This window comes from Theobroma cacao, chromosome 9 (assembly GCF_053813885.1).
Source record: "Theobroma cacao isolate CCN51 chromosome 9, ASM5381388v1, whole genome shotgun sequence".
NCBI lineage: Eukaryota > Viridiplantae > Streptophyta > Magnoliopsida > Malvales > Malvaceae > Theobroma > Theobroma cacao.
The window spans coordinates 1,147,929-1,162,084 of NC_142647.1; the positions used below are offsets into that span (position 1 = coordinate 1,147,929).

Sequence of the window (14,156 nt, forward strand, 5' to 3'; positions counted from 1 at the left end):
ACAGATAAAGATGAAAATATTTGCATATATATCAAGGCATAAATTTACCTGATAAAAAACCATTTTATAATTGTTACAATATTATTTAACCACCAACTTAATTTCTCTTTTTAGAACCATGCATAACATTGACCATACTGTACTTAGTAGCTGCCACACGCTTTCTCTATGAGTGACCTTGCATGCTAAGGAGGATTATTGAAATTGTAATGTTAGACTAGACTTGGCAATTTTATATATGATATGTTTATACATTCTACATATAACACAAAATTAAATAGAATTAGGTTTAAGATAATTGTGTTTCATGTATTCATTGTATACATGACAATTTTGTGTCTTAAATGTGTCAACTTACTTAACTCATTGAAAACCTATTTAGATTGTTTAATTAATCATGTCACCATGTCGGTCCATGTAACCCTTTTATTGGTTTATGACTTATATAAATTACTCATATGATCATTAATATCTTGAATTTACATATGACATTATTAAGACACACATTTATAAATTACCATATTTATGTGGACCAATAGTTGATCTGTCTAAAATTACGTGTCAGTCTTTTCTTCAAATAAAGATGGAAGCATTTGCATATATATTAAGGCATAAATTTACCTGATAAAAAACCATTTTATAATTGTTATCATATTATTTAACCACCAACTTAATTTCTCTTTTTAGAGCCATGCATAACATTGACCAGACTGAACTCAGTAGTTGTCACACGCTTGCTCTACTAGTGACCTTATATGTTGAGGAAGACTATTGAAATTATAGTGTTAGACTAGACTTGGCAATTTTACTTATGATACGCTAATACATTATGCATATAACACAAAATTAGATAGATTTAGGTTTAAGATAATTGCATTTCGTGTATTAATCGTATACATGATAATTTCGTGCTTTAAATGTGTCAACTTACTTAACTCATTTAAAACATATTTAACTTGCTTAATTAATCATGTCACCATGCCTGTTGTCATGGTTCACACCAACCCTTGCCAATTGTCATGATCTACACCAACCCTATGAGGTATCGTTCGCTTTGTTCCACTAACCTCACGATTTTGTCCCACAAAAGGCATCTCATAGGTCAAAGGTGATGTGAACCCTTATATTCCCAGTATCACTCTAGTACATGGCTAACGTGAGATTCATGGCTCCCTTCTCTACAACTATGGCATCCACCCTTACTCCCCGCTAGGAGTTTATCTTTGATGTGAGACTTTGTGACTCATCTGCTTTGAGCATTATCTTGATTATGTGAGATTCACGTCCAAGCGAGAATCGTGATATCCTCCCCACTTCAACAAGGTTTCACTGTCCTCAGTGGCACATTGCTAGTACTCAGAGTCTGCTCTGATACCAATAGTCACAATCCACACTAATCCCTGTGAGGTATTATCCGTTTTGAACCACTAACCTCACGATTTTATTTCACAAAAGGTGCCTCACAAGTTAAAGGTAGTGTGAACCCTTATATTTTCAGTATCATTTTAGTTCATAGCCAATGTGAGATTCATAGCTCTCATCTCTAGGACTATGACATTCACCTTTACTCCCCGTTGAAGTTTCTCTTCAATGTGGGACTTTGTGACTCACCCGCTAGGAGTATTATCTCGATGATGTGGGATTTACGTCAATGCGAGGATCGTGACATCCTCCCCACTTCAACAAAGATCCACTATCCTTAGTAGCACATTACTAGTACTTAGAATCTGCTCTGATACTAATTGTTAGAGTCCACACCAACCCCTGTGAGGTATTGTCTGCTTTAGCCCACTAGCCTCATGATTTTATCTCATAAAAAGGGCCTCACAAGTTAAAAGTGGTGTGAACCTTTATATTTTCAGTATCATTCTAATACATAACCAATGTGATATTCATGACTCCCCTCTCTAGGACCATGACGTCCACCCTTACTCCCAGTTGGGGATTTCTCTTCGATGTGAGATTTTGTAACTCACTCGCTGGGAGCATTGTCTCGACGATGTGGGATTCACGGTTTTGTCCCACAAAAGGCACCTCACAGGTTAAAAGTGATGTGAACATTTATATTCCCAGTATCACTCTAGTATATAGTCAATGTGAGATTCGTGGCTCACTTCACTAGGACCATGACATCCACCCTTACTCCCTGTTGGGAGTTTCTCTTTGATGTGAGACTTTATAACTCACTCGCTGAGAGTATTATCTTGACAATGTGGGATTCATGTCCACACGAGGACAGTGACATTGATCCATGCAACCGTTTTATTGGTTTATGACTTATTTAAATTACTCATGTAATCATTAATATCTTGAATTTACGTATGACATGATTAAGATACACATTTACAAATTACCATATTTATGTGGACCAATGGTTTATTGGAATAAAATTACGTGTTGATCTTATCTACAGATAAAGATGGAAGTATTTACATATATATCAAGGCATAAACTTACTTAATAAAAAACTATTTTATAATTGTTACAATATTATTTGACCACCAACTTAATTTATCTTTTTAGAGCGATACATAACATTAACCAAACTAGACTCAGTAGCTGTTGAAGGTTTTCTCTATGAGTGACCTTACACATTGGGGGAGTACTATTGAAATTGCAATGCCGAACTAGATCTGGCAATTTTACATATGATATGTTAATACATTATGTATATAATAAGAAATTAAATAGTTTAGGTTTAAGATATAATCGTATTTCGTATATTAATCTGTACATGATAATTTCATGTCTTAAATGTATCAACTTACTTAGCTTATTTAAAGCCTATTTAACCCATTTAATTAATCATGTCACCATGTCATCCCGTGTAACTTTTTTATTGGTTTAATACTTGTATAAATTATTCATATAATCATTAATATCTTGAATTTACATAACACGGTTAAGGCACACTTTACAAATTATAATAGGTCAAAGTACCTGAGAAGTCCTTTTACTTGGGTATTTTCTTCAATTTAGTCCATCTACTTAAAATAGCAACATTTTAGTCTATTGATTATGAGAATTATTTCAATTTAGTCCCTTTAACATTTTTCGTCTAAATTAATCGTTATGGTGTTGATGTTAACACTAACGTGGTGCTATTGTGGCACCATATGTTAACGTGGCGCTATTGTGGCACCATATGTTAACGTGGCATATAAGGTAAGTTCAGGTTGTTGATGTGGCACTACCACATCATCGTGTCAAGATGACATGGCAATGCCATGTCACACTTTGAGTTTGAGTTGCTGACGTGGCATTACCACATCACATTTTAGGTTCGGGTTGTTGATGTGGCACAAGGACTAAAATATTATGATTTTGAGTAGAGGGATTGAATTAAAGAAAATGCATAAATATAAAGACTTATCAGATACTTTGACTAATTACCATATTTATGTGGAATAGTTGACTGGTCTAAAATTACGTGTCGATCTTATCTACATATAAGGATGAAAGTATTTGCATATATATAACAAGGCATAAACTTAGCAAATAAAAAACCAGTTTACAGCTGTTACAATATTATTTGACCACTAACTTAGTTTCTCTTTTTAAAACAATGCATAACATTGACCAGATTGGACTTAGTAGCTGTCACACACTTTCTCTATGAGTGACCTTACACGTTGGAGAAGACTATTGAAATTGTAATGTTAGACTAGACTTAGCAATTTTACATATGATACGTCAGTACGTTGTGCATATAATAGAAAATTAAATAGATTTAGGTTTAAGATAATTGCATTTCATGTATTAATCGTGTACATGACAATTCGTGTCTTAAATATGTCAACTTACTTAACTCATTTAAAATCTATTAACTTATTTAATTAATCATGTCACCATGTCGGTCCATATAACCTTTTTATTAGTTTATGACTTGTATAAATTATTTATATAATCATTAATATATATTTTGAATTTACATGACACGTTTAAGACACGTATTTACAAATTATCATATTTATGTGGACCAATGATTGATTAGTCCAAAATTACGTGTTGCTCTTATCTCTAAATAAAAATGGAAGTATTTGTATATATGTCAAGTCGTAAACTTACCTAATAGAAAGAATTTATGGCCGTTACTATATTTATTGACCACCAACCTCATTTCTCTTTATGGGGTATATGATTTTTCTTTTATTTGGTAAAAATGGATTTGAATCTGATTTTCAAACAGAAAAATCACGCGCTAATTTCTTAAACATAAAGATCACGCGACACCTATTAAACCAAATGTTTGAATGTTAAAATATATGAATTTTAATTATACAACCATATTAATATAAAAAATATTATATTTAAAGTACTCATTACTACAATGGCTCAATTTATATTTTTGGCTTCAAATCAATTTTCTTATCATGCAAACCTTTTATTCCTTCCCCAAGAAGTAAGAACCTTACCAAGCAAGCACTCAGCAAGTGTTGTTCACTCGCTCAGACATGCAAGGAGACTGCAATGCAAGGGTTTGCTGTCATCTTTACCAAAGCAGAGACAGCTGTCGGCTGAGCTCTTGGCATATGGGCCCACTTTCAGCACCTGTGTATTTCCATAAGCTATCAGATAAGCAACGGTGCTTATCCTCCGCTTCCCTATATAAGTGCTTCTGCCTTGGAAAACCCAAGAAGCTGCATCCTCTAGGGAAGAGAGCTGTGTCATAGAGAGAAGAAAAGAAAAAAGAGAGAAAACACAGACAGGTCGACTCCTCTGTTTCTGTTCATTTGCTCTGTTTCCTCCTCCTTTCTGCAAGTAAGCACTATGTTTATCGCTTTATCTTTTTCACACTTTAATAGTTTTTCTTTCCCGCATGACATGCTTTTTATTCCATGTTCACAAGGTCACACGGTCTTTTCTACGCACTCTACTTTACAGCATCTTGCATTTCAACAAAAGTTATTTTACTGTTTTCGATCGGTGAAAAAACCATAAAATGTTTTTGAAAAACCATAACCTGTTTTTGTTTTTGGTTAAGAAGCATTATTGGTTTTGTTTACTATGGGGTTGTCTCGAAGGTTCAGACTATAACCTTTTTGATTTCGTTTCGATTGAAAATGCCCGATTTTGTGCTTTGAAACTGAGTTTTGATGTTTTGGTTTCATCTCAAATCGCCACCAACCTTTTTGGTGTATTTGTTTTCGACATAATGCTCTGTTTGTCACTCTCTTTCAAAGCGGAGACGATTTTACACAGAATGAATCCGGGCTTCATATTTCAATCGTAAAAATAAATAAATAAAGGGAAAAGAAGTAGTACTTTGTCTCCTTTGTTTCTTTGTCTTAACTGAGTCTCTCTCTCTCGATACAGGTTCATTTGGAAGTTGTGGAGATAAGGAGGTTTGGTTTCAATGGCGGCTTCGCTTAGCGAAGATCTAATCATCCTGATCCTGCAGTTCCTCAACGAGGAAAAGTTCAAGGAAGCTGCTCACATGTAAATTTCAAACCCAATTCTCAATGCATTACGATTAGTAGGAATTGTTTTTTCACATACCATTTGATTTCATTGTTGTGATATGGCGTTTGCTTTCAATGGTTTAAACAGGCTCGAGAAGGAATCAGGACTATTCTTTAGCATGAAGTACTTTCAGGACCTGGTCCTCGGTGGGCAATTTGACGAGGCTGAGCAGTATCTTTCAGGCTTCACCAAAGTTGATGGTAATCGTTTTTCCAGGAAGACATATTTCGAAATCCGCAAGCAAAAGTATCTCGAGGCATTGGACAAGTAAATATCAAAGTCTTTTTGGCTGCCATGCTTTCTTGTCGCCTTTTTTTTGTCTTCTAATGCTTTTCACGGCATTTCCATTGATCAGGCGTGATAGGGACAAAGCTGTCGACGTCCTCACCAAGGAGCTCAAATTTTTTGCCTCTGAAAATGAGAATTTGTTCAAGGATATCACTTACCTGCTGTCATTAGACAATTTCAGGTTTATGTTCTGTTGAAAACGTTTCTCGTTGGTAAAAACTGAAAACTTTTGCCTTAAGGCAGCCCTAGTAAACTTCTAAGCTTTTCTGCAGGGAGAACAGCCAATTATCAACTTACGGAGATACAAAGACTACAAGAAAAGCTATGATGGTCGAGCTCAAGAAGCTTATTGAGGCAAACCCTCATTTTAACGGCAAGTTGGAGATTCCTGACGTTATAAATTCAAGGTTAAGGATGCTCATTAATCAAAGGTAACTTCTCTTTAGAAGATCACCAAAACGGAGTACTTTTGTTTTCTTTCTGATTGAATTGCTCGGGTACCACTAACTGCTGTTGAGTTGATTGTGGATTTCAGACAGTGGCAGCCAATTTGCAGATATTAATGTTAAATTTATCTTGATTTATGGAAATGATGTTCAGTAACAAAAAGGGAACTGATTTTGGTTTGCGTCTGACAGCTTAAATTGGCAACACTCCCATTGTTCAAATCCTAGCAGAAATCCTGACATAAGAACTCTTTGGGTGGATCACAGTTGCAGAAATTCTACTGATCCACATACACAACTTGCTACAAGCAGTCAGCTTGCAGTTTCTGCACAAAACACAGAAGGTTTCATTCCGTGGTCTTCAAATGGGGTAAGCAACTGGATTGACTCGGTTTTCTGAGCATCTTTTTATGATTTTCGCAAAATTTGTAAAGACTTCTTTCTACTCTTTGTCCTCTGTAAGGCATTCCAACCTACATTAAATCCATGGTTGGCAACTCTTTCAAGCATGAGTCATCCAGTAGTTTCTGGCGAAGGTGTTGGTTTGGGTGGCCCAACAAATCTCGGTAAGGATCTGATTACTTCTTTGAACTCTAACTAAAGGTTGCACAATCGAGTTCTCTGATTTCTAAACGTTCTATTGCCTGGTGTAGCTGCAATGTCGAAGGGTCCTGGGGATTCTGATAGTGTGTCAATGGCAAGGCTCTTAGCATTTCCTGACAGGGTGAGTGACTTCAACCCTAATTGCATTAGTACACTTCTGTTTCGGTTACAGCCTACTTATATTCACAGTTTTGCTCATGTTGGCCAGACAATGCTACCAGGAACGAGTCTCTCTCCAATTACTGATTTTCAATTAAACGCTACTGAAGAATTGCCCAAGACTGTTGCACGCACATTGAACCAATCATCAGTTCCCACAAGCATGGACTTTCATCCTGCTCTACAAACTTTCCTTCTGGGTTAGTTTTAGTCTTTATGATGATTATTTCAGATATTCTTTTGTCTGGTTAGCTTTATATTAACTTTTGTTTCCTTAAATGCTGATATATCAGTTGGAACCAACGTTGGTGAAATAAGTTTGTGGGACGTTAGTTCTGGAGAGAAGATGGTTTCAAGAAATTTTCAGGTGTGGGATCTTGGAACATGTTCGATGCCATTGAAGGTATGTTCCCTCTAAAAATAAGTAAAGAAATCTATAGAAAGGAACTATAGCTGTTTTTTTCCCCCTATAGATGATCTCAAATTCTAATAGATCTTTGCAACTCAGGCATATTTAATCGAAGGTTCATCTTTCTCAATAAGACGCATCGTATGGAGCTCGGACGGTTCTGTATTTGGTGAGATTGAACATATCTCATCACTATCTGGCCAAAAGAACATATGGCATCACCAGATATCTGAAATAGCTTACAAACTCCATAGCATTATTGTTCATAAACTCTTGATTTCTTTTTGAACAGGAGTTGCATATTCTAAACATATGATACAGTTGTACGCTTATCATGGAGGGAATTACATTCGACCGCATTTGGAGGTGGGTTCTCGTATCTTTTGCCTACCATTGATCGAAGCTTCTTATCTTTATTCTAACGAAATATTACTTTTACTTTGTAGATTGATGCTCACGTTGGCGCTGTGAATGATCTATCATTCTGTAACACCAATATGGAAGCTGCTTTTGTTACTTGTGGTGATGACATGACCATCAAGGTTAGTTATGACCTATGATTGAGTGGTTATGCTTCCGTTCATGCAAAAGATAGACTTGACATACTGATTTTTTTAAATTTAGGTGTGGACTGTACTTACTGGTGCTAGGTTGTACACATTTGAAGGTCATGAGGCAGCGGTACATTCTGTCTGTCCTCGTTCCAAAGAAAATGTCCATGTAAGGACTCTGCTGGATACACAGATTCTGCTATATATATATTCTCTTGCTTCGTTTGCGTGTGGCTTATGATTTTGTTCTTCAGTTTATCTTTTCAACCTCCGTGGATGGAAAGATAAAGGCATGGTTATACGATTCAATGGGATCCAGCGTCGACTATACTGCTCCCCGTGGTGCCTGTATGACAATGGCCTACAGTGCTGATGGGAAAAGGTTTGTCTGTAGGAAAATGGTATAATTTGACAAAATGGTTTCGCATTGTATTCCTCATGTTTTATGAAAATAAAAAATGGAAAACTCCGGTTCCTCTCTTTGAACTCTTTGTAGGTTATTCTCATGCGGAACCACAGAAGAAGGGGAGACTCACTTGGTTGAATGGAATGAAATCCAAGGTTCTGTGAAGAGAACATATCAAGGATTTCACAAGCCATCCTTGGGATCGGTGCAGTTTGATACTTCTAATAGTCGCTACTTGGCAGCTGGTGATGACTATTCAATTAAGTTCTGGGATATGGACCATTGCGTGCTTTTAGCAACTGTTGATGCTGAGGGAGGACTACCGGTTAGTGTTCTTTCTTTTCTTCTCTTTTCCGTAGGTAGATTTCACCATAAGAATTATGGTTTAGTTTTCTGATTTACTTTTCTGATATCAAGGCATGTCCACGTATCCGCTTCAACAAGGAGGGCTCCTTGTTGGCCGTTGCTGCAAATGATCATAAGATAAAAATCTTAGCAACAGTTGATGGTCTTCGATTGATTGGTACACAGGAAACTCATCCCCTTATTTTTTCAAGACCAGCATCTGATGCTCCAGCAAGGGTAATTCACTGATTCTGAAATTGCATTCTTGCCTTATTCTATGTATTTTCATATGCTGCAAGTGCTTTACCAAAGTGGTAAACTGAGGTTCATTGCCTTCTCTCCACCCTGTATGATTTTGCTAGGGGACTGAACTTCAGCCTACTTCATTGCACCTTCTCTCTTTCTTCCTTCCATATCTCATCTTAACTTTCATACGAATGAATCTTAGTCTATTGACTTCAATTATAACTAGTTTTAAGATAATTTCTGAACTAATACCTTCTGTGCACTGTGCATTTGCTAGAATGATGACATAGAAATGGAGGATATCAGATCAAGATCAGCTGAAGAAGTAAACCCAGCAAGAGCAGGCAAGCTCATCAATAAAATTAGTGCACCTGCTCAATTTCGTTCACTGAAACTCTCAGCTGATGTTGAAGTAGATGAGGTGTGATTTCCAGTGGATATAACTCTCATAAGTCCCATCTTTTCTTTATGAGTATTTTTTTTTCCAACATGTTTATCACTATTATTGATTCCTGATGGGCCTTTTTGTATTACTGCTTCAGATCTCAAGGTTGAGTTATACTAATTCAGCCAATGGCATTTTGGCATTAGCATCTAAAGGCATTCATCTACTGTGGAAGTGGCCACAAGCCAACCTCAATTTCAATGGGAAGGTAAAGCAATCCCCTCTCTGTCATCTGAATCGCAGGAAAACGTTCTGATCATCATCTGAATATCTGTTATCTTAACATTTTGAATTGGTGATATAGGCAACAACAAAGGTTACCCCTCTATTTACAGTACCACCATCTGGCATGTTAATGACCAATGATGTGATTAAGGGTAGTTATGATGACCCTCTGCCCTGTTTTGCATTGTCCAAGAATGACTCTTATCTCATGTCTGCATCAGGAGGCAAAATCTCCTTGTACAACATGACTACATCAAAGGTAATTTTCAAATAAAACTATCAATTGCTTTCAACGGTTTAAGGTAAAATTGTTGGTAAATTCGTTCTATACCCTCAAAGTATTGTTTCAGGAAAGACAACCTTCTATGGTTTTAAAGCATTGAATAGTTTGCAGCATAAACAAATTCTCATACAGCAAAAATGCAGTATTCCTATTTGAATGATTCACTGAGAAAAGCATTGCATTTTCATTGACCGCTTAAGATTTTTGTTGGGTAACTGCAGACTATGACAACTTTCCTGGCTCCACCACCTGTGGCAACATGTTTTACTTTTCACCCTCAAGATAACAATATAGCTGCTATTGGCATGGATGATTCTACAATTCACATATATAATGTTCGCCTAAGCCAGGTTTGTTTTATTTATTTAGTTTTTTTTTTCTGAGGGACTAACGTTTTCATCCATGTGCACTGAGAGATGTTCACATTCTTTCGTATGAAAGGTCAGCGCCAGGCTTAATGGTCACTCTAAGAGAATCACCGGCCTTGCCTTTTCCCATCAGTTAAATATACTTGTTTCTGCAGGAGCTGATGCACAGGTAGAGTTTAATTTTCCATGACAAGAATATGCAAAAACTTTTGGCTCTTTGTCCTATAGCCTGGTTTTCACATTAGTTTGATATCTTAAACTCTTGTATCTTGTTTCTGAGCCAGTGTAAAACATCCTGACGATGCAATATTAACATTATGAATATTGTCGATATGCAATTTTTTACAGATCATTGTGTGGGAGTTTGGTCGTTGGGAAAGTAAGAAAAATTTTTTCTTGCTAACTCCAGGAGAAAGGAGACGCATAGGAAGGTCAGACACCCAGGTTCAATTCGACAAGGATCAGATACACTTGGTTGCTGCGAATGGCAATCAGCTCGCCATATATGACATGAGGAAACTGGAGTCTATGAAGCCGGTGAATATTTTTACACATGCAATGGGGAGTAACCCTTCCATCAAAAGATTTGAAATTGAATGTTGTTTGTCTTTTCCAGTTTGTAGCAATAGAAGTTCCATCAGCAATCTCCCATGCAACATTCTCCTGTGATGGTCAGTTGGTGTACTGCAGTTTATTGGATGGAACAGTGCGCATATTTGGGGCACCAAATCTTCAAATACAATGCCAGATATACCCCACTGCTTATCTTCCCTCTGATGCCAGGTAATCCTGACCTTTTGTCAATAACAAATATGTCTCCCCAGACATACTTGTCACTGGCCTTGATTCCCTGAGAATCTGGTGCACATGCAGTCGTCCTGACATGTACCCATTTCTTCTCATATTTCAAGAGTTCAAGCTCAAACAATGCCTTTACAAACATTTCAAACCCATTTCCCCCCACCTATCCTAGTGTTTGATGTTACCATATTGATGCTTTTCTATCATCATTTCCTGTTGTAAGATTCCAAGTGATCTTATTTCTTTCTTTCATTCATTGCCAGATCGCCAGCACATCCGCTCGCGCTTGCCGCACATCCCCGAGACCCTAACCAGTTTGCCATGGGACTAGCAAACGGCAGCGTTTATATCTGTGAACCGCTCGAATCTGAGGGTAAATGGGACGTGGCCTAACATACTGATGACATGAATGGAGCTTCAAGCAGCATTCCTCCTCCCTAGTGTTAGACCAACCCTAGGGCTTAATATTGGAACTTTGAGTCAATCAATACATCTGTGTATATATTTTATTTAGTTTTCTCTTTATGTAAAAACTGGTAGACAGATTGAGTTTATCTCTCTTCTATAAAAAAAAAAAAAAAGAATAATGGTGGCAGGTTTACTGTCATCTTGAACTTATATATACATTTTGTATGGTATTCTTCCATTATTTATGATTTTCCCTTAAATATATTTGATTTTTTTAAATGAATTGCTATATATAAATTACATTAAACAGTTAATTGAGTTTTAATTCTAAGTCCTAACCATACCTCTTGTCTTTCAAAAGTTTCCTACATTAAAAATAAAATTTTTTTTAGATTCAAAATTAATATAGTATTATTCAGAATAACTCAAAATGAATTACTATATTTAATATTATAGATTTATAATTGGTAGAATATTTAAAAAACAACTCCAAAATATTTTTTTATTATGTTCAAATCAATACTATATTAACGTTATTTAAATATAAAATGATAAATGATATTTTGATAAATAAAATAAAATAAAATAATAATAAAATAATAATACTTATTTAAAATTTTATTTAAGTATTATACTTTTATTTTTAATTTTTTTATATTAAAAAGTATTGAATATATATTAATAAAATTTAAGTTTAGGTCGTAGGCCCAAATGTGAATCGGCCTAAAGCCGAAACTGAAAAACATTTTCCTCACAAAAAATTAATTTCTTTTTTGAAGGAAAATTTAGAAAAAAAAAAAGAAAAAAGAATGGAATACGCCCAAAATCATATGGTCAAAACTAATCATTCAACGGCAATGTTGCGCATTTTCCTGATCAAATTGAGCAGACCATGATTGTGTCCATGGACGAAGACAAAACCCAAACAAATCATACGGTGGCAAGCTTAGCTGTCGTCCATACGTCCAAGACCGGCAGTCAATTTTATCTCTGACGTCAACACTCTTTCTAGAACTGTGTCCTTCTTCTGGATTACTAACTATATCTCCAAAACCCTAACATAAACCCCCCAAAATTTCCTAAAGCCTAATTTAATCTTTCAATTTTCTCTCTTCAATTTTGGGTTCCTTTCTTTTTGCTCTCTCTAGAAACCTTTTTGGGCTCCTCTCTTTCCACGATATGTCGAAGGTCGCGCAAATGGAAAGCCTGTCCCACAACGCTGTCGTTTTGGACAGTTTCCTGGGCTTTGCACTGCAAGCTATGGTTGTCGAGACCGCCATTGTTGCATCAAAGTCTGTCGCTTGGTTGCTCATGATGGTACACTTTTCTTTCCTTCTTTTGTTAATTAATTTACCTTTTTATTTATGGGTATCTGGTTTTGAGTGGTCTTTGCAAGTCTATGGATTTTTAATTTTCCTTGAATTTGTTGGCAAAATTTGAAACTTTTTCTTTGAGAATTTGATTCCATTATTCCAGAAATTAGAATTTTTCAGTTTTCAGCTTCAATGCAATTTTTGTTAATACCCAATTATTCTAATTTTTTGAGGCTAGGGTTCTTTTTGGCTTTGGTTAGTAGGTTAAGCATAGGTTGATATGGAATGTTATTGACATCAAGACCAAGCCACTACTTTTAGGATATAAGAATAGTTTCATTGGGTTGAGTGTCTCATTTGAGTGTGCACATTTGTTTTTGTGTTTTGGTGCAAGAATGCTTATGTGTTTGTTCATTGGGTCAAAAAACAGATTTGTAAGTCATATGGTAGTGGGTAATTTCATTTTTCCTATTCTTAAAAATGTGTCCTTTGATGTGGAAATCTGCTTACTTTCATTGCACACAAACTGCACTTGGAAGAACACTATTTTTCTCCTCAGTATGAGTTTGGTGATTTTTCCAGATGGGAACTCGGCCTAATGGAATTGATGTCTTCATCAAAGAGACTGAGGCATATGCAGGGTTAGTTTCATTATTTATTTTGCCTAACTTGGTTTTTTTTCTTCTTCTTTGGAATGCGGAAAATTGGTCTATTCGCTTTTGCAGGTTTCCACTTGCTCAGCTTCTTGTGGTGAGAAAACCTGGTCTGGAGAACAAGGATGCCAGTGACACTGAGGATGATGATGATGATGATGATGAGGAAGATGAAGCAGCAGATGATCAAGATGAAGATGGAGGTGAGGAGGAAGATGGATCTGGTGAAGAGGGTGAAGATCAAGGGGATCCTGAGGATGAACCTGAGGCCAATGGGGATGGCGGCAGTGGAGATGAGGATGATGACGATGAGGATGATGATGATGACGATGAAGATGGTGAGGAAGAGGAGGAAGAGGAAGAAGAGGAGCCGGAAGAAGAAGAGGAAGAGCTTCAGCCACCAGCTAAAAAGCGGAAATGAGCTGGGATCTCTTATTCTTGTTTTTTATTGTCCTGCTGAGGTTAGGGGGTATGGTGTAGTGGGAAGTTAGAATGGGCAGATTCAGGTTGCGGGTTAAGAGTGTCTGTCTAAATTAGGGTAGAGAAGATTGTGACATTTCTGGAAATGAGACTTGTTTGATATTTCCTAATATACAGTTCTAGTATCATTTTATAAGCTTGGCTTCATTCTTCTCTCCTCTACTCTTTTGTATGAGTTGCTCCTTTGAGGTTTACATTTATGCATCAGCACCTGAAGAATGCTACATCCTCTGGTCATTTCCAACCATACTTTAGCTTATGCCT

At 36.4% G+C, this 14,156-nt stretch overlaps 2 protein-coding genes across 2 annotated transcripts; both read left to right on the plus strand.

The window, feature by feature from the left end:
- Positions 1-4,651: 4,651 nt before the first annotated feature.
- Positions 4,652-11,625, plus strand: LOC18587754 (topless-related protein 1-like). Its single transcript, XM_018126648.2, has 25 exons — positions 4,652-4,761; positions 5,317-5,439; positions 5,551-5,730; positions 5,819-5,932; positions 6,024-6,182; positions 6,390-6,567; positions 6,661-6,763; positions 6,851-6,921; positions 7,009-7,159; positions 7,253-7,362; positions 7,468-7,537; positions 7,661-7,734; positions 7,815-7,910; positions 7,993-8,088; positions 8,174-8,301; positions 8,416-8,650; positions 8,743-8,907; positions 9,194-9,337; positions 9,459-9,569; positions 9,666-9,845; positions 10,091-10,219; positions 10,311-10,406; positions 10,586-10,774; positions 10,854-11,020; positions 11,302-11,625. Exons 2-25 carry the CDS (start codon positions 5,357-5,359, stop codon positions 11,429-11,431), a joined length of 3,159 nt encoding a protein of 1,052 aa, XP_017982137.2. The 5' UTR covers positions 4,652-4,761; positions 5,317-5,356; the 3' UTR covers positions 11,432-11,625.
- Positions 11,626-12,318: 693 nt separating this feature from the next.
- Positions 12,319-14,028, plus strand: LOC18587755 (uncharacterized). The gene is made up of 3 exons (XM_007011739.3): positions 12,319-12,763; positions 13,342-13,400; positions 13,485-14,028. The coding sequence occupies exons 1-3, from the start codon at positions 12,626-12,628 to the stop codon at positions 13,831-13,833; spliced, it is 546 nt and encodes a 181-aa protein (XP_007011801.3). The 5' UTR covers positions 12,319-12,625; the 3' UTR covers positions 13,834-14,028.
- Positions 14,029-14,156: the final 128 nt, after the last annotated feature.